Source organism: Bombus affinis, chromosome 6 (genome assembly GCF_024516045.1).
Source record: "Bombus affinis isolate iyBomAffi1 chromosome 6, iyBomAffi1.2, whole genome shotgun sequence".
Classification (NCBI taxonomy): domain Eukaryota; kingdom Metazoa; phylum Arthropoda; class Insecta; order Hymenoptera; family Apidae; genus Bombus; species Bombus affinis.
The window spans coordinates 7,216,901-7,237,928 of NC_066349.1; the positions used below are offsets into that span (position 1 = coordinate 7,216,901).

The 21,028-nt window shown below is 40.9% G+C and overlaps 1 protein-coding gene and 1 long non-coding RNA gene across 2 annotated transcripts in view; one reads left to right on the forward strand and one right to left on the reverse strand.

The window, feature by feature from the left end:
• Window positions 1-21,028, reverse strand: part of LOC126917957 (uncharacterized) — a 53,520-nt gene that overhangs the window by 15,508 nt on the left and 16,984 nt on the right. The window contains exon 2 of the long non-coding RNA XR_007711144.1: window positions 387-725. This is a non-coding gene — a long non-coding RNA (uncharacterized LOC126917957). The remainder of the gene's footprint in view (window positions 1-386; window positions 726-21,028) is intronic.
• Window positions 469-17,231, forward strand: LOC126917950 (LIM/homeobox protein Lhx9-like). Its single transcript, XM_050725433.1, has 5 exons — window positions 469-746; window positions 6,065-6,238; window positions 7,314-7,546; window positions 13,935-14,170; window positions 14,835-17,231. Exons 1-5 carry the CDS (start codon window positions 469-471, stop codon window positions 15,087-15,089), a joined length of 1,176 nt encoding a protein of 391 aa, XP_050581390.1. The 3' UTR covers window positions 15,090-17,231.

Sequence of the window (21,028 nt, forward strand, 5' to 3'; positions counted from 1 at the left end):
TTTATATGAGGGGTAATGAAATCAAAGAAGAATTTTGTTATTAAACTGTTAAATGATCGTGAAAATTAAGTCAGGTATTAACAGTATAAAAAATAATAGCATAACGTTATTCGACAATAGTAGTAAAGCATTAGTACAAGCTGATGAATCGTTCATCTCAAGAAGCTTTACGATACATATATATACACACACACAAGTATTACTATGTATGAGTATTATGTATAAGCATTATATATAATATAAAAGTATTATTTAAAGTATTATATCAAGTATCATAAACAGAACACAATTATATAGATAGATTCAGTCTACTTAAGATCAACCCAACAGGTATTAAGTACAGTTTCATTCTATTGAATAAAATCGAATTTTACTTATCGATATACCTGAAACTGCAATAATTCCGAACTGAAGAAGCAACTACGTTTGTCCCAGAATGCGCCGGTGGTCGCGGCGATTCTCCTCGAGATGCTGAAGGAAGTGGGCTGTGGGAGCAGCACACCCCCGCCAGGGGATGGTGCCATCAGCAATCGGCAGATCGGTACCGGTGAGAACAACAACACCGATGGTGGCCTCGGTTGCGGGGGTTGCGGCAGAGAGATAGCCGAACGATGGTACCTAAAGGCTGCGGATCGCGCGTGGCACTGCGGCTGCCTTCGTTGCTGCCATTGCCGTGTGCCTCTCGCCGCCGAGTTGACGTGCTTCGCCAGGGACGGCAACATCTACTGCAAAGAGGATTATTATAGGTTGGTAGAAGTAGTTGTAAGAGGATTAGGGTCGGGCGACGCTGAAGAGAATCTTAGAACGTGATCCGGTCCGCGAAACTGCGCCAGCTACCCCCATCCTAGGGAATTTTATTTGTGGATTGTACCACTCAGTTGTTTCAAGCAATGTCCAAGCTGGTTCTTTTATGACTGACGTTTTCATTAGTTTAATGGACAAAGTGGCTTGTATTTGTATCGAATGCATTAAGTTTGAAATATTCTAATTTTGTAAGATATTGGAAATATTGGATATTATGACAGACATCCTTTAACGTGTAGATACTTGAATATCATACTTGTATTTAAGTAAGTATGGTACGATAAAAGTAAAGATTATCATATTTCAATCTCGATAAAAGGATAAATTCTCGATAAACAATCCCTTATTGTTGCAAGTTCTTCAATTTTTTGATTATTAGATACGATTCAACTATCTATAAAATTAGCTTGAATTAGCTACCTCCTATTTCTACCAATTTTGTATCATGTGGAATTGCTTTTACCTTTAAAATTTATATCTCTTATTATTTGTAGAATTATTTCTTCAAAAAAGAATGGAAATTAGTTTGTTGTATTCTTCCGTTAAATCGAAGTAATAATTGTAAATGTTCTTCGTGTTCGGTTCTCTCTTTTTTCGATATTTCACCATACGTTTTACGACACAAAGCGGATCCAACCATTCATCGTGGTATTTTACGTCGAATTACCGGGATGACGCGCGAAATTAATGCAAGATCCCCGAGCGTTGGTTGCCCGGGGCCGGCTTCCCGTTTCAGTATTTATTGGGGTATTCGCGAATTTGCATAGGAGCGTCCACCCCGCTCAAAACTTCGCCTGGACCACACAAAATGTCTACTAATGGCCAGCTCTAAACCGTGCTTGTCCTAGGTAGGCCTAACCTGGTCCTGAAATTCCGTTGTTGTGATACGTTCACCGTGATAAAAACACGCGGTCACGATTTCCAGCGAACAACCTCTTTCCGCCATCGAATGACACTTCGTTTTTCTTCGCGTAGGTACGCCACTGTGCAGTTTTGATCGATCAAACGCATGTTGAATTATTGGTTTTGGTCTTTTGAACGAGTACCGCACACATATACACATCCCTCCGTTTTAAATTCTGGCACAAGAATTTAGAAATTTAGAAATTTGTTGATTTTATCTTTTAATTTTCATTGAAATTTTATTAATTTTATAGAAAGCCCTTCTATGGAAACTGTAACGTTTTTCACAAATTTAACAGTGTATTTTGGGGGATTAGAATAATTTTTTGTAAAATATATGAATGAAGCTTATTTTTCAATCTAATAAAAGTCGTGGATAATTTTGCCAAAACCATCTGCGTGTCTTTAGTAATTGTAAGAAAATGAAATTGAAGTAATTCTTCATATAAATAAAGACGATTAGTAAATCCTATATTTGGTAGCTTTTAATAGTTCGTTTAGTAGATATATATATTTATTTTATTAAGTATACTATTTATATTTATTATATACATAATGTAATGTTTTATTCTAAATGCGCATTACTTGGCGCGCCGATTAACAATATAAAAATTTCAATAGCATGTTTCTTCGTTCTGTAAGCACGCATTTGAACGCGGAAGCTCGTCAGGGCGGTGCAGATTAAGATATTAAAATGCAAAGTCTCGATGAATGAAATTAATTACACTAAACGTGGTTATTGTGGAGATGGTAATTAGATGCTGGGAATCTGTTATTGTGTTTTTGCCTATGAAAACGGGTGTTCTCGTTGAAATTCCGAGTGCAGTTAACGGACGGCGACGGAGAAGCACGCGTTGCATAATTCCTGTAGTTCTGGAAAGCGTGAGAATCGTTTCTTCTCTTTTTCGTTTCGGGGTTTTCCCCTTCCTCAGCCACTGTTCGTTCTTTCCTTTTGGCGTTAAGCGGATTGAAACTGTTAAATTGACGAGAGCTTCGACGAGAAACCAGCGTTAAATATTCAATTCCCTATGAATTATTCACTGCTAAAGTATTCTTGACCAACGAATAATATCAGTGGAACTTCTTCAATGCTTCGTTCTATGCATGAATTAATTAACAAAGCTAAAGATTGCTCTTAGAAAAGAATAAAGAATTTACATGATTTCCCAATACGTATCTTTTTTCAGCGATCTTAGAGGCGAGGGAGAAGTATCGTTGAGCGAACGAACAAAAATTCTGTGCAGAATCACAGAATCCAATGTTCTTTTCTATACTGTCTTATGCATGAATAAATTAATGAACAAAGCTACAAGTTTGTGGTCAGAAAAATAAAATATTTACATTAGTGATCATTTTAGATTTTTTATTAATCGATATTAAGGAAAATGGAGGGGGAAATATTGTGAAAAGAACAAAACATAAGAATCATAAGATTCAATGATATTTTCTATATTATTATCTTCAAGCATCGTTTCCTTGTTATTTTTGTAATGAGAGAAAAGGGTGATTATGTTACAAGCTTCCCCATTTCGGTCCTGTAATCATTGTCTAATCAGTGATACGTAGGCCGCACGAGTCCCGGTGAAACGGAATAATTAAAGGGAACAAAACGAGTTCAGGTCTGACGAGGAAGATTTTTCAACGAACACGTTGTTACAGCCAGAAAACTGAAACGTTTCTTTGCTGAGCTAAAGACAGTCGGAATAACGAATGCAACATTTTGCTGTGGCTTTAGCCGTAAGCTTCTCTTTACGAGGCTTTTTCCAGTGAAATATGATATTCCGCAAGCAAAACGACTCGTCAAAGAATCTACCCTCTTTCGGAGATGAGAATCGTATTTTTAAAGAACCTCTCTAGATATTAGAGTATTGGCAAATCAGTCATGATGTATACTATAAAAAAGATATGATATTATTTAACATATTATGAATGGATGACGAAATATCTCGCGTTTTATATTTGTAATATTGGCATTAGAATAACGTCATTAGAATATTAATATTTAATTCCCAATAACGATAAATTCTTAAATAAATTTAAAAAACAGTGTTAGCTCAAAACTATTGCAATTTAAAATAATTACGATCGATTATAACCGATAACCATTGCAAGCTAGACATATTTTATTCAAAAGAATACCACCTGATTTGTAATTATACATCTAATCAGCAATGTCTCAAAATATCACACGTTCGAAGAAAAATACTCAAGCGAACTGTTAAAACGCAATTCCTCGTATAACCTGCTCACACCCATAAGCCACATCCTTTATCCTTGCCATCACAGCGATCCTCGAGTTTCAGAGATTCCAGACGAGGGTGGAACACGCCGTAGGCCGGTGTTCCTGCAGGCTGGAACTCCATGCTGCCGGTTCGTTAGAGAAGAATACAGCCGGCTCCCATGCAATATGCAACGATCCATATCCAGGCCAACCCCTTTGTCTCTATTTGGTTTTCGCGCTTCGAAAACTGTAACTTCGCCTCGATCGTCGACAACCGATATGAGAGCCTTGGCGAGGAAACCCCCACCTTCCTACTCTGTCTTCACTCCACCCTCTCTAACTCCCCTCTGGCTGCCTCCCTTCGCAGACGTTATGGTGTATTAGTGGAAGAAAAACGTAACCAGAGGGGGAACTGCATTGTTCTCCGATTTTGGTTCGAGCCGATAGTCACGAACAACGGGAGGTCACGTGCGCGCGCGAACGGGGAACAGTGGCAAGGATCGATGAATTCGAGCGACGATCGGGATCGTTGATTTTGTAATTAGGGGATTCTACGAAGAACGCGTGATCGAGAGCTCGAGGCTGTTCGAAGGAACCCGGAACGACGGCGACGCTCTTAGAAAGCCGGTTGCTGCCGGTGAATCGAAACGGTTCCGTCGTATTAAGAGGGTTGATTGGTAGACAGATACCGGTAGGATATAGTTGAGTCATTGTGTTCGTGGCTGGATATGGGATAGCTAAGGGGATCTTGCAGGATTTTCATCGCAGAGAATATTCTTGTAGCTTCTGTTCGTGCCTCTATGCCAGTGTTTGTAGGTTTATTAAAAGTGAAATAGAGGTTTTGTCGAATAAATGTTGAGTTTAGTTAATATCCAATGGATAATTAGCCTATGTAGCTTGTGCACTCTTGCACGCAAGAATTAGTTGAGTTTTCTGATGAAACGCAATTTTGGAAAATTTAATGTATACAAAATTTGCTTACGAAAATATTTGGCTTGTATCTTCTATCAGTAATGATACTCGTATCGTTACAGTGTTATAAACTTCCAGAAAGTTTCGTATAATGTACATAATACAGACATGTAATCGTAAACAATTTCTATAGTAAGTATTCAGATATTTGCAGGAAACAGTGAGATTGAAATTTAAAAATAATGATGAATTATTTGTGTATTGTTGCATAACAATTAATAGTATTGACGTAGCACATGTAACACTTAAACTTATCGCAACAATATTCACGAGCAGACATTCTTGAGATAATATCAACTAGCGGCTGACCAGGCACGGGCATTACTCTACTTCGACGCGGATGAAAATGTAATCCACGTTAGAATTTCTCCGATCGAACAAAACGGAAAATGTTGCAATCGTAAATTGCATTAACGAATGCAACAACGTTATTGTACTGAAACTCGTTCAATTATAAAAATTTGTAGTCAGCACGGCGTGCTCAATGACCTGATTTATTTGTTTGTATATTTACAGTGGATTACATTCGTTGCCTACGAAAATGACGCGATATCGGTAGCAACATCGAAGCCAGATACAGTAAGATACAGTACATGTTATACTTGGATGGTAGATCTTTTATTTTCAGAAACACTTTATCCCAACAAAATAACAAAATTAAACTTTGGTCGGAAACTTTTTGCAGCCACTGTAGTAGTTAGCAGCAATCACGCTGTACTCCTTTTCCTTATTACTTTCTCTATGAAGCAGTATAAAACGAGGATGATACCCATTATTAGAAAGTGGATGTTGGTGCAATTTCATATTTTTATAAACTCAACTAAAGAAGCGTAACATAAATAGAATTAATTCAACAGTATTTTTATATCACCCCTATTTACTATACTTCACTTTAAATATTTTACATATTTTCATATCTTACACGTATCCTGTATCCTTCTGTACCTCCAAAAAAAAAAATTGTCTTTGAAGTCAGGTGGCACCACCATGGTGGTGGCAAGTATTTATTGCTTCGACTATTGTCAAATTAATGATGCTACCAAAAAAATATGCCATGCGCGAAGGATTAGATTTCATGCGAATTCATAAACGTCTGATCGTTATAATAATAATTATCTATAAAAGAATACGTCAATCGAAAAGATTTGTAATTTTAATCCGTAGGTTGTTCGCCGTTTCGAGATGTTCGCGATGTCGAGCGGGCATCTTCGCGACGGAGCTGGTGATGCGCGCGAGGGACTTGGTGTACCACGTGGCTTGTTTTACATGCGCCTCGTGCGGCACCCCGCTGAACAAGGGCGATCATTTCGGGCAGAGGGATGGCCTGGTCTACTGTAGGTGAGAAATACGAGCCCGAATTACCATCCTCCAAAGGCCGTCTCTTTGTTATCAACGAGTTTGATGACGAGAGTGACAGAAACACGAGGCGCGTCGACGTAGGACACTTATTATCGTTCGCTGCTCGCCTAATGACAGCCCTCCGGCGCGGGTGAATCCGGTTTTTTCTATTCTCAGAAACAGGATCGAAAGAGAGATATAAACGGAGAGAGACAGAGAGTCGAGCTCGACGCGCGCTCTCGTAAAGAGAAAGACGTCGCGGTGCCGCTTGCCGCTCCGCGAGATCGATTCGACCGCCACTCTCGCCGGCTTATCAACGCTGCTCGTGCGTATTGCGCATCGATCCGCGTTCACGATACATCAGCAAGGGTTTCACGCGAATAATCGTCAGTAGGAAGCTCAGGGAAGAGAAGTTTAGTACAGGACCTATGATTGACAGAGTGATCTCTCAAGATGACTGTTTATGTCTAAGGAAAGAGGTATCGAGTAGATGTAACGCGCAACGCGCGGTAGTCGATTGTTTTGTAAAGAGTGAGGCTGGAAGGGGAATTGATTGTTGTTAGGAAATTTAAAGTTCCATGCAAAAAAGATTTTGACGCGAAGATCAATAGCACGTACATTTTATTTACCTGAAAGTTGTTTTACTTTATATCTGTGGAAAACGCTAAACGGGGATGTATTTGCATATTTCTCGTGCGAAGGGTAGGAATGAAAGAGCGGTTAAAAACTGTAGAAGTAGATGATTTCCTCTGGTACAAAGTTTGAAAAATTTCGGAAGAAAAGTTACTTGTCGAAAAAACAAAAGAAAGAACGGCGTAAGTTTGAAAATCGCGCGATCTATTTAAACAAAATTACGGATTAACGGAATGGAGGGTTGCAAAAGGATCTATGATAAAACGCTGGATTCGCCGATCCATCGATTCGATTGTGGGCGGGAAGCGGCCTTGCCGTTCGTCTATCTCCTCTCGCGAGCGTGATCGCGTTCGCGCGTTCATCGAACTCGGAGGATAACGCAGGGTCGCCACTGAAATACTCGACAGCAAGGTTCACGAATGACGAGCTGGTCGGTCCCAAGACCTCACTACGAGTTGCTGTGCTGCGCGGGGGATTACGGGAGCGCAGCCAGCAATATCGAGGACATCGGCTCGCCGGGAGTGTCGCCGCTTCCGGCTTATTACAGCGCCGCGGAGCAGAGCCCGATCACCTCATCCGGTACCGTGCAGAAGGGTCGCCCCAGAAAGAGGAAGTTGTCGGAAGTCACCGGATCCGAGTTACCTGTCACGATGAGGCTGGCCGCTGGAGCCCTTGGTGAGTTACATTTTACTCTTCTTTTCAATTATTTGTTATTTTCTGATTATTGTTTCTCCGTTATATATTTTCCTTTCGTCGAATTTTTGAAGATTGTTTGACTGACTCTCAATTGACGTTGTGTGGACCAAATCGACGATAGAATATTTTTACAATGCAAGACCAGGCGTTAGGCAAGATTTTTAATGCAAAGTATTCTTGCGATTATGATTAAAGAAATACGGAGAATTTAAATACAGACTTGTTTTGTTCCTGTATCGTGTGCCTATATTTTTGCATGTTACATGCAGCCTGTATATTATCACACATTAAGATTCCCCATAAATTCATAAATATTCCCAGTGTATTTGTTGCTTATTTATCACTGAATCATATCAGCTGACCATATATTCAATATATGAATTTATTTAACGACAGTAACATTTTCTCCTTAGATAGAAATGATTTAATTAAACGTAAGAACGGCAGAGGAATATTACTTGAACTGGAGAACGAGTTCCAAAAAACATACAGTTTCATCATTGAGAAAGCAATGGGAAATACATGAGAAATATCGATCTCTGGGTTCGATCGGAAGGACGCGACGTCTGCACCATCGTACCGCGGATCGATTAATCGCGCGGGCGACAGAGGGCAAAGAGAAATAGGCGAGGGACGAAGAAAAACGTCGGCCCCGGGGCCCTTTGTTCCTCCCGTCGTATAGTCGAAACAATAAAGAATTCACAAGAATCCAGTCTCGGCTGGGCTGGCTGCCTGAGGACGCAAATACGTGTAATTGGCAGTGGTGAAACAACGCGAGAACGTAAAAGAGGGATGGAAGGGGTTGCCAGAGGGATAATTGGGCCGGATGGTAAACGGGGGTGTGCTTTCAAACGTAGGTCTTAAAACCATGGGAACACGTGGTACTCTCGTTCGTGATCTCGTTTTCTTTCATCTCTCTTTTTCTCTCCGTTCAATATGTGCACGCGCGAAACTCTTTTCCTCTTTCTCTCTTTCGAAACCACCTAGTAGTACCAGTTTTCTGTTTCTCTGCTCTCCATCCCTCGAATCGAGCAAGTGAGTCGGGGGAGTTGCATTATTTGCCGAGCAATGAGTATAATGGCTGGTTCCTTCGGTGTGCAAACATTTGCCCGTGCTTTCGAGGATCGCGGACCGCGAATCGGCCGGAGATTGTTCTCGCTCGCCTCGTTAGGCGTTCCCTCATCGACATACAAGCGGAATTCTTCGACGGAATTTTCACCGGCTGTCTAATTGATCCATGATCCAAGTGTGCGAGTGCATGAGACACGACACGGCCGAAGCGCACTCTTTGTTTCGCGTGTCGGACATGTGCCAGCCGGTCGAACGGTTTTCCTTTTCGAGAACCAATCGAACAAACGGCCAGCCACTCGTTCGCCAATGTGTCCACGCATTTGGTCGTCGCGGCTGCTTCCAATTGGACTCGATGCTTAAATTGGCTTGCTCGATACGCCGGAAAACGTTTCGCTGGCCCCTTTACCGATGAGAACGAAGAAACGAAGGATCGAAAGAAAGGTGAAAGAGTAGACCGTTTGTGAAGATTTGTGGATGCTAAACGGCTGTTCTCATTTTATATCATTCTGACATTTATTACGAGTAACGTAATAAATCCTTAAATTCGTATGCAGGCTGTTTCTGATAACAAGAAGCTAAGCATATCACAGCAATCTCGCTTGGTTTCAAGAATAAATTTCAAGTTTCAAACATTATTATACACAAGGAAATCAAAATTTATTGTCCATGAACAAATACGTTCGAAGAAATACGAATACGTGTTCGCCGCGTTTGATATTAAAAGTGCAATAAATTTCGACGACAAAGAAACAATTATTCTCTGAACCTTTCATTTTGAATTCTTCTCCGTTTTATTATGCCATGCAAGGGTTAATTCACCGAGACATTTACTACCCCCGGAAGCCAGATCGCACGGCGCGATCCCCCAAAAATCACCACCGCGGTAAATTCGTTTAATGCCCTCGTGGAACAGGCTCGTTTGTCGGTGCGACAACGTTTTCGTTCGCGATATCCCCGCGTCTCGTTTGTTTCACGATGTTTACGACGTTTCGAGGCCTCGCTCGCCATCGTCCCCGGTTATTTTATAATCGACGCGCGATCACAGAGAATCACTTTCGGGCTACCGGGGTCGGAATTTACGATCAACAGCCATAAAATCGGCCATGAAGAGTCCAGTTTGAGCGACGCGCAGCCTTGGTCGGGGTGGGAACCGACCGACTGGTTCGCGTTTTATTGTCTTTATATATAATTGGGACACTTTTTGCCGGACGATCCACCGGATCCCTCGAACTATTCCGTCTGGACGTCGGCAGGCGCGTTCGATGAATCGCTGGAATTGCGACCACGATAAGGCCGTCGTTTCTCCGCCACCGAAAATACCTTTGTCCACCGCGGTTACGGTTCTTGCGGCGCTGAAAAATTAGCTCCCTTCAGAGACTTCGTTTCTGTTTGTCCAACAGGCAGAGCGGTCATTTCGCGAAGTATATTTTCTACAGGTTCCGTGCGTTTTTGTTGGAAGATCGTCCTTAAGAGGTTTATTTAAAGCGATTTAGTAATCGTTTTGGAGAAAGTTGAAGGAGTAAAGTTCGTGTTGTACGTAAACTGTGAACGTTTACGCATTTATGGAGAATTTAATTGTACAGAATATACATAACACGCGAGAAAATATGAGATACCCACAGTTTCAATAGAACGATGTAGAAGATAACAAAATATAATAAACAGTATATCCAAGTTTCTTACAAAGAAAGGTGTGTAATAACAATAAATAGCCCTCTTTTTTTACTAACAACATTGTTAACTTAATTTTTTACTTTTCATCTCAAATGACGTACAATATCTAATGATACAACACAGTTCAAATCGATTGTCATGATTCTTCCCGGATTTCATCCTCCGATAATACCTTTTCCCACCAAACTAACCATAAAGGGACTCTCAAACCTCACTGAAAATTTCCCCAAATACCGGAAGAAGAGTTAACACGGGCGTTGGTACGGTCGATTTCACCGTTCGTCGGGGGATTCGAACTCGAGGCACGCCGGTCGCGCGAACGGAGAAAAGGCTAGGCTCCGCGGACAGTGACAGATGGGTATCGGTGGCGAGATGCATCGATTGGCCGATCTGGCAGGAAAAGAATGCTGCCGTGGCCAATACGTGGCCGCAGCCAGCAGAATGGCCGGCGGAACACTATAATGCCGCCTGCGTGAGTTTCTTGCCGACTCGAAGACGGCCCTCGTCGTCGACCATCCGTGCCATCCGCGTGATTTCGGCCTCTAGCCCGGACCTGACAAATTGTAATCTCATTCTTGAACCACGAAAACCGTCCTCGACACCCCATCTCCTCTATTCCCCTACCTCTAACTGCCGTTTACCCCTCGTCCTCCCGCCACGCAGGGAGACTCAGCTTGGGAACCAGGCCAGTTCGATGAAAAAACTTGCGTATTCCTTTTGCAGGGCCGTTCGCTCGAGTTTATTGATAGAGTTGGTTCTAGGGAAAGCGATCCGTTTGGGAATTGAACGGAGTCACCGAGAACCACAATTTTCTTTAACCTTTTTTGTGGATAATGGAACGAAAGATTGGAGGAAAAATGGGTTCTTTGGGCTGGGTGTGATTTAACGTAACGAGTCAGAGTGTAGGATATTTCATTAAGTTTAACGTGAAATTGTTGAGAAATAAGCGATGCTTCCGTAGATTGCAATGGTAATTTGTTACGTCATTTCATTTTTTGAAATGATGTTTGTTATTATCGTTCCATTTGTTCTTCGCAAATCATGTCAAGTTTATTCGAAATAAACCTATCTGGATCAAAAACACAAAGAATCGTTACTTCATGTTCGCTCAACCCATAGAAAATTCACCAATGAGAAAGTATTTCATCAACATCAACCCTTAGTATGTCCTATTCCAGTTTCTTGCAATACTTCAGTGAACTATGTCTATATCTTACTACCGAATCGGGTCTATTTCTCGAATAACACTAAAAAGCCAAGCCATACGAAGAACGCAAGAAATTATTGCTTCATCAGCAACAAATACCGCATACTACCCTCAACAAAATCAACTTTATAATCAATCCATCAGCACTCAGTTACGGACTCTCAACCTCTCCCTAGCAAGAAATTCCCCAAAGTATTATACAATCCCTATCGAATCACGACTTTTCCAAACACGATGCCAACTTATATAGAAACAAAAATCGATGTCGTTCACCCCGGCGAACAAAACAAATTCCACTGGCGGTGTGGCCGTCCGCGAGAGCGGTTCTTCTCTTTTCTGGATCGCGAGCCAGAACGCGGAGAACAGCTCGTCGCGTCCGTAGGGAATGGAAGTTCGGGACAATAAACAGTAATGGCGGATACGTGCTCGGGGATTTACTTCTGGTCGGGTGTTCCCCCCGTCGCCCCATCCCCCTTGCGCGCGCTCGCCTGTCCACGAACGTCGCCTGGAACCCGTTCTTTCTCTCCGATTGAATTCAATGGTTACCCTCGTCGTCTTATTTATTGGATGCGTTCCTTCGCTCCGCCGGCGCGCAACAACTGCAACTTGCAACGGCACTGAACGGTTGCACACCGATGTCGTCCCTCTTTCGATACTCTCGCGCTGCTTTTATCCACGGGCACGACGACGCTGCTGTTGCCCGAGCTGCAACAGCGCTTACGTGCGCGGAAATTCGTTTCGCGTGCACACAGATGTACCGCCGGCTTTCCGTGGACAGGGGTTGGAGGAAGAGAAGAGAACGAAGATCGATCGGTCGATCTTGTGGAAAGATTTAGATGGTTCGCGAACATGCTGACGCTGAAGAATCGGTGGCCAGAGTTTTGGCTAGCTTTGAGATAAGACGAGCGGGGGTTGGATTATAGATGGAACGAGTAAAGTTGGGATTGAATCTTGAGCGATTGTTCTTGATATGTCCGGTTCGCTTTCTTCATGGCAGAATGTCGTATATAGCGTCGATAAGATGGAAAACTATGAAATAAACGATCTTTGAATATGAACATTAAATTGCATATGAAATATCTTGTTGTATCATCACGATTGAAAGAAATGACTAAGTGGTCATCTTTGGATAATTCTGTTTAACAGCGTATGATTTTTTTCCTAATTATAGGGCAAATTTTCTCTGTTTTTAACGAATTACTTTAGTTTGAGGAAAATATAAAAGAATTATTTAAACAAGCCGGACTTTAAAGAAGCGGACTGCCTTGTAATTCGTAAGAAAAACGATAGAGATATTTTCTAAAAGAATTATTCTTGATATAATATTATTTCTCGTTTCAATCTGATATATAAAGATTTGATTAGAACGTTAAAAGTACTTTTGTAAAAAATCAGGAATTTCAAGAAGAGATGAAGATAAGTGATGAAGATAAGTCATATCTAATTTGTTGATCTGTTTCTAAACTTTCTTCACCAATGGTGATCAACCATCTTCTATCGTCCGGAAAAAAATATGATCCTTTTTGAAGATCGTTGTTTGACGATTGTCGCCAAACAGAAGAACAAATCGTTCGATAGATAGGTCAGATAGTCGCCTAGTACCGATTGATGGATCACGAGCGTTCTGTAACGATCAGACTGGAATCTTCTCATTTAGCATCGGCCGTTCTGTGTCGTCCGATCGTCGTCTGCTTTTTTCTCCAGCTTTGCTGTCCAATCTTTTTACATCAAACATGACTGAACTTCTTTCGCGTATCCGATAAGCCGACAGGACTAAAAAATCTTTGTAACAGATGCTCGACACTCTTGAACTCTATACTCGTGTGTACGACCATTTAGTTTCGTTTGATGATTTATTAGCGCAGTACACCCATCGGTCGTTAATTTTCTTGAGAAAGTTAAAATTCAACCACTGTTTATTCCGCACTAAATCTCTTCAATGCACCGAACATTACGTATGATACATAAACTTTTATCTTGACACTATAGATATTGCATAAATATAAAAAATACTATCGATTAATTTAGTTGGAAAAGTTAGAATTCAAGCGTCTTTTATTCTACGTTAGATCTCTTCTATTCTGTAAAAAATGACCTTCACATCAAATACGCTCTTTAGATCTTCGTATTGGTATTTTAATCATTGCACAAATACAGAGAAAAACATTTGAACTGAGAGTGAGACTTTTTGTTGGTTTGTTAAGCTCTTAAATAGATCATGGCCTATTTTCATTTTATCTTATATTGTACGATAGCTTTTTCATATGCAGCAGTGAATCGAATAAATCAAGCTTTCGAAGAAATATCAAGGAATTTAATATTTCCTAAATTCCAAGCCGTCCAATTAAATATCCAACAGTATAAACCGGAGGAAGGGATTGAAATATCGAATAAAGGAAGGTAATTTGGTTGCAGAGCTGCTTCACCCAACCGAACTGTCCTCGTCCATGGAATCTTTGGCGGCGTACGAAGCGTCTGTCGGTTCTCCCGGGCCGGTGCATCAGAGCCAGCGAACGAAGCGGATGAGAACGAGCTTCAAGCACCATCAGTTGCGGACGATGAAGAATTATTTTGCTATAAATCAGAACCCCGACGCGAAGGACCTCAAGCAACTGGCGCAGAAGACGGGGCTCTCGAAGAGGGTGCTTCAGGTAGGAAATAAATTTCAGCCTTGGTTTCCTTCGTCTCGAATCCAATTTTAAATCGATGTCGTGTTGAAACTCCTATGCGAAAAATAATTAGCGATATGATATCCTTTTTCGTTTTATTAGATGCATATAACTCTAGAGAGCATCGTTTTTATATTTAATAAGATGTTAACAGGTTGAGTATCTTTTGGTAACGTATAATAGAAATGAGTTTGATAATTAATTTAAAAAGAGTATGCAATAATTTAATTTTTCTTCAATATTGCATTTTCTTCGTTAGCTATATTCATATACAGTCATTTTTAATTATATTTAAGTATATTCAGATAGAGAAATTCAATATCATGGAGGAAAACTTGAGATAATCGGCACGATGCAGCAAAGGAAATTAGCACAGTAACTTTAATTGCATAATATATGCAATAATTGAATTTTTATTCGATATTATATATTCTCATCATCTATATTCGCGTAGGATCATTCCTAATTTCAAAAGATCGACACATATTTTCCAAACTTAAATTACTATCACACAATATCCATTAGCTACTTCTATTATCTTTGTACCATTCTTTTTTATCATACTATATTCAATAGAAAAATTGTCTAAGAATGTGCTCGAAACGAAGGAATAACGAATTCTGAGTAAGGTTCTCGGTTCGTGCAGGTTTGGTTCCAAAATGCTCGCGCGAAATGGCGACGGAACATGATGAGGCAGGAAGGCAACACGACGACGAGCAACGTGGGGTGTCCAGGTACGCCTGTGCCGTCGAACACGGCCGGCTCGCCGAACGTAGGACCGGCAGCCAGCATCCTAGGGGACAGCAACAGCATGCCGTCGACCTCGATGGAGGAGCTCCACGCTCTTCATCACCTACATTCCGGCGTTTCCTCTCAGGTCTCGTTCTCCGATCTTTACTGACGACGGCTTGAGATGGAGGAAGACAGCTACAGCAGCCTTTCCAGCCATCTTGGATGAAGGATCGCCGCGTCTTTCTTTTGGGATCGATTTTCGCCGCGTTCAATTTCAGAGGGAAAACGTGCTCCTCCGGAATCGATTCGATTTTCATCTCCATTTCTGCTCGAGATTTTCGACGTTGATCGTTGACCAACGGACGAACCACATTCTGGTTCCATAAAGATGCGTAGAAGGATGCGTTTCTGTTAGCGTTTCACGCGATTCCTCCTCTGAATGGCGGAAGAATCGAATTCTGGGCGATGAGATTTATCGCTGAACCTTTGACGAATTTCCTGGTGAGTAATAAATCCCAATGTTTTCCAGTTGGTAAGCTTAGATTTATTTGTATACTAAAGACACTGATCTGTTTAACGACCCCGATTAAACTTGCTTGTTAGAAAGCCGACGTTTCTTAATTAATAAGCGACACGTGGTGAATGAAGACGTTTACAATCGCTAATGGGTTGCGAACAGTTTCTGCCTACGAGCTTGTCAAATCCCCGCAATTATCGCATTCGTTCAAGCAAAACCGACTATTAAACGCCTTTCAACGATTATACTTGAACAATCTGCAAACGTCAATTACACGTAACAAGAACAAACGGTCGTTCATCGATCACCAGCCTCAATTTACGTGGCGAGCCACACGCTAAAAACGATCTATCGATTCATCAACTGCCCATAGATCGCTTCATAAACGAATCGAATCAAACAATTTTTGGATCTATCTAAAAACATACAATCGGCTCACCATTGCTCACCAAGAAATGGTCAAGGTTCGCGATAAAAGGCAGATAAAGTTACGCCAACAGCGTTTTAGCTGAAACGGATTATGTTTAAGTAATCAGTGATAATAATCATAGTTCCATGCACATCCGAATTACCAAAGGTACTAGGCGATAGTTTGTCTCGCTAGCGAAAGCGTGAATCGGGTTTGGGTGCTGAAGGTTGAGGTATCATCGAAGGATTCGTCGAAATAGGGGGAAGAAACGGCCTTGTTCCACAGCGATAAAACTGTCCCATGGCGTTCTTTGGATCGAAAGGCTAAGGAGGGTTCCGACAGAATGGGCGTAGCTCTCCTCCAGCGTGTAATTATATTATACCGCAGGATTATTTCATTTGTTCCAACTGGTTCGGCTTTGAGTCTTTAAATGGCCATTTCGTGCAATTGATTCTTGAAGCGGTTTCACACTAACGATTTCTATTTTATTTAATTGTTATTTCGCCGCGCGGTATATCGGTTTAAAGAAACGGCGACATATCTGGCATTTCTTACCTTTAATTTGTTATTACTTTGCAGAATGCATTGATTAATTAAATCGTGAAACAAAATCTTGCTCATACAGCATCTTGCGTTTTAGTTTTGTGCTCGATGGTTTGAAAATGTGAAACGATCGTGATGGATCGATATAGCCCAAATTGTATCGATATCTCGATAATGTCCCTCTTCTGTGGCATCCTGATCCGACTTTGCGCGCTGCTTCACTCCTCCTTTTTAGCCAAAAACCGTGTCACGAAGACACTTTTTGATAACGGCGATTTACGGGCTAGAGAATCGCGAACGACAGGTGTGGTAAAACGGCGTTCCTCTCCTCGTGCCAAAAACGTACGTACATACGAGTAGCTAAGATACGAGTTCTTTTTGTACGGTGTCAAGCGAATCCAAGGTAATTGCAAGATTTTTCAAATAAAATTATTCTTTTTCTTTTCCAATTAATCTCGAATAAGCGTGATGTCTTCGTATTTTACAATTGATCGCTTATCATTGCGAAAAATGAAGAAGTTATGAAAAGAAGGAAGGATCGTAGAAACGAAGGGATTCTTCATCTAGTCAAATGGATCTACGATCTTTGGATTCGATCGACACGAAATACACTCATTCGACCACTGACGACACGGTATGTATATTATAGATAATGAAAATTAGCGAACAGATCGCAAAGTCTTTAGCCAGGCGTAAGCAACATAGTAAAACGCTTGGGATTATCGAGTATCCTAAGTGCGATCATCAACGTGTAGCAAAGTGATGGACGTTGAGAACCGAGAAAGAAGAGAACCAGAGTAAAAAGAAAAAAAAAAAAGAAAGAAACGAATTATCGATGCGGACTTTCATCGCGTGACACACGCGTGCGTCACATTTTCGACATGACGTTAAAAAAGGACAGAAAAGAAAAAAAAAGATAGAAACGAGGATTCCTATGATGAGAAGAAGAAATTTATTTGTAACAATCGAGAACTTATAATTTTTATATATATACGTCGTAATTAGAAAATGATATTTATCGACTGCAAGCGACAAGACGTTTCGATGATAAATGATCGTTCTGATGGAATTCTAAATCCCGTGATTCCTTTTACCGAAATGAAAATTTCCTTCCTTGCCCCGCGGACAACATCTCGTCAATTATCGCGATGGACCGCCGACCACAGCGGTTTTTCTAACATCTTTCCACATTTTGCGACACAACACCCGTCGAGTCGGGAATAGTCTGCATAGTCGGCAAAGTGGCGGCAGTCGCATGTTAGGCATGTGTAGCATAGCGATGATTTAATGTACGTCAGCGTCTTAAAATCGAAACAAGAAAAATAAAACAGACACACACACATACGCATATCGGTGAACCAATTATGTAAAACTGTATAGATGAAATTAATGTGCAGCATTCGAGTGCGACTATTATCGTATAATAAATAGTTACGTACATCTGGACTTTAAAAATGCTGTTGCTCATTTCCCGTTTTATATTATCCATAATTTCCTCCGCTTTCCTCAATTTATTATATTTTCTTTATCCCGTTCAGCTGATCGGAAAATAATGTTAATTTTGTGAATGCGAAATATATTATTGTTTCTACTTCTATTTTTAATTTCCTCTTTCAGCCTATTTATCTTACTTACTTTTAAACGATGGTAATTCAAAAACTCTCTATCTTCGCATAGACAAGAGTCAACGCTATTTTCTCACTAATTCAAGACAAAGTAAATGAAAGAAACCATCAGAAATTGGAAAAAGAAGAACCCGGGAGAAAAACGAAGTTACCAAAATCACCCCCAATCGGAGGAGCAAAGGATCCCACGAGTCTCGTTCCGTTCTTAATTGAATAGCAAATTAAGCCCCTATCCCTGGCCAAAAAGAGACGTCGAGGTCCGAAGCTGGAGACGCGGCCTCCAAAAAGTTACTCTTCGAACGTACGGATAATATCCAGACACGGTATCATGAAACGTGAATTTTATTCATCTTGCGCTATGCATCTTCCGTGTCTCGGCCCTCGGCCAAAAGGATCCCGCTTAAATTCCCAGTCTTGATAATCATGTTCCTGCGAAATATCAATAACCACTTTGCGAGATATTCTCCATGACCCGTCTTCATACGGTTTGTCTGCCCGTATTTCCGCCACACGCGAGCCGGTCGCGGCGAGATCTGGCCGTGGAGAGCAAGTGCGAGTTCTAATTAGCATCAAATTAGGTATTTAAGGATTTCACGTTCGTGCGTGAACGAATTACGGAGAGGGGAAGAGTGTGTAAGTAGTGGGAGAAGGTTGAAAGCAGAGGAGAAAAGGGATTCGACGTTCAAAGAAGAAGGAGATGAAGAAGAAGAAGAAGAAGGTGAAGCAGAAGAAGAAGAAGACGAGGAAGAGGAACGGCAGAGGAGAAAGAGGAGGAAGAGGAGGAAGGTCGAGAGGCGGAAGAAAAAGAAGACGAAGGTCTCCTACTTAGGGGTTATACCAACATAGGGACCTCTCGTGTAAATTGTAGGCCCCAGAGTCGTATAAGTGCAGCGCGTTGTACGGCGTATACATATATTTCGTCGGCGCTCATATAAGTTAATTTTCAATCTATATGCGGGTTCTCGGATGGCGCGCGGCGACTCATCAACGAAATGAAGAAATTGAGACTCTCGTTAATATTTAATGAGCGCGAGGAGGATACAATGGCCAGACCCATCCGCGGGGACTTGGAAATATCACCTTCGCGGGCGAACGCAGAGCGCGCACGTTGCCGTGTGTTTACGGGCGTGTTAACGCGACTACGATCCTGAATGGACCAAGAATCTTTTTATTCAAACATGTAGAAATATGATTTTGCGGATATCGAAATTATTCCAAGTTATTTATGTACTTTTATTGGTTTCGTTCTTATTAATAAATTCGGAGCAATTTTTGAGTAAAATTCAAACGAGTTAAATTCATCTCGTTGGTACCAAGAGAAATACGTTTCAATATGTTTGAACGCATGTAAGGCTTGTGTTCAAATGCATTTTCTATATGTTACTTAATTTATGATACCTATCTATATAATCTCCGTACACATTGTATCATAATATACATTTCCCGTATAATTTTCGCATCATTTAATCAGACACATTTACATACATATCACACAAAATTTTTATTTCGTTAAACATACCAGATTCGTACATTTCTGTTAAATAATTATATAGTATTTAAATATACATGCGTATATCTGTTCGATATTAGGAAAAACTGCTACGGTCTGTGCAACAAAAGTACTTCCAATTTTGTGAATGCTACAGAGAAACATTGTTTCAAGAATTTAACAAAATCAACCATCCTGATCCAACTATTAACAGTGTTCGTTCTGTTTACCGTTCGAAAGATCAAACGATGATCGCACCTTTCAAAAGGATCCAATTTGTGGCCCTTTTGTTGGCTGGCCTATTTACAACTAATTTACGAGCCGGTCCATCGACAGGGGAGGCATATGTATAAACTTTTAACGAGAAGGGACACGTCGATGCAAGAAGCCTTGGAAACATCGGAGATACGTGCGCATCCATGAATTCCGTGTATTTTCTGGGTTGTCGAAAAGCAGTCGTCGTTGCTCGCTACCTTTTACAGCGGCGACAGCTGCGTCCAAAATCTGGTCCTCCCCTTTTATTGGCGATCGCGAATCGTGACCGTCTGCCTTGTGCCCTTTATCTCCCGCGACACGCTGTTCGAATACGGCCGCTCAATACGTTTCGATCCGTGCCTCTTTTTCGCTGATTAACCTGATTCTCTGGGCACGAGACGCGACAAAGTGCTTCTCTGTCGAATCGAGACCGAGAAGAAATGTCTGTGAATCGTTAACAGCAATGTTTCCGAATGTCGCCCATAAGCGTCTCAGATATGTTCGATGTACATTTTCTGTACGTTTTAAACATCTTTCTGGCGATTCATTATTGAATTTATGGTAATTTTATTTATGTAATGTACTCTGACACGATTAAAATAAATAAGTTTCGATTTCAGTAAAAATCAACATTAATTCTGTTGGAAGCACTTGCATATTCTTAGTAATTTCTGAAATTTGTCATTTTGAGTTTTGGTCGAAGGAACACGCGAATGTATGGAATATATATAATATACAAAGATATATAAAACACACGATATGAAATATTAGTTATAATATTTACTAAATGAAATCAATTTCTGTTCATAGCAATATTTGAACGCAACGAATACTCTAAATCATCTCTTTCAAGTTTCATTTCATTCTAGTATTATAACGATTGCGTTAAAAGGAAAACCTTTTGTTGGAAGATTTAAGAATAATTTGTCCTTCTCACGCATCCTGTGTTCACCTGTTCCGTCTCATCGTATCTCTTTGGCTAAATGTTCTTACTTCTATTCATTAAACGTCGTATCAAGAGTAAAAAGATTGCCGCTAATTAGGTCAGGCTCCCTTAATACTCTCGCATTATCTTCGCATAATTTTTCCGTATCGTGTAATTACACAGTATGTTACAGCCACACGATTATCGGCAATCTGCACGAAACGGAAGCTCGCAAATTACTTCAACGAGATCGATTTACAACTCGTAATAACAAGACGGTTCGGCTCCTCGTTGCCGCAAGTGTCATACGCTCGCGAAATCGCTTGCACACCTTCCTCTTTTTAT

Coding starts and splice junctions, on each gene's coding strand:
- LOC126917950 (XM_050725433.1), top strand. CDS start 469: ATGCTGAAGGAAGTGGGCTGTGGGAGCAGCACACCCCCGCCAGGGGAT. Junction 747..6,064: donor TGCAAAGAGGATTATTATAG/GTTGGTAGAAGT, acceptor TTTAATCCGTAG/GTTGTTCGCCGTTTCGAGAT. Junction 14,171..14,834: donor TCTCGAAGAGGGTGCTTCAG/GTAGGAAATAAA, acceptor CGGTTCGTGCAG/GTTTGGTTCCAAAATGCTCG.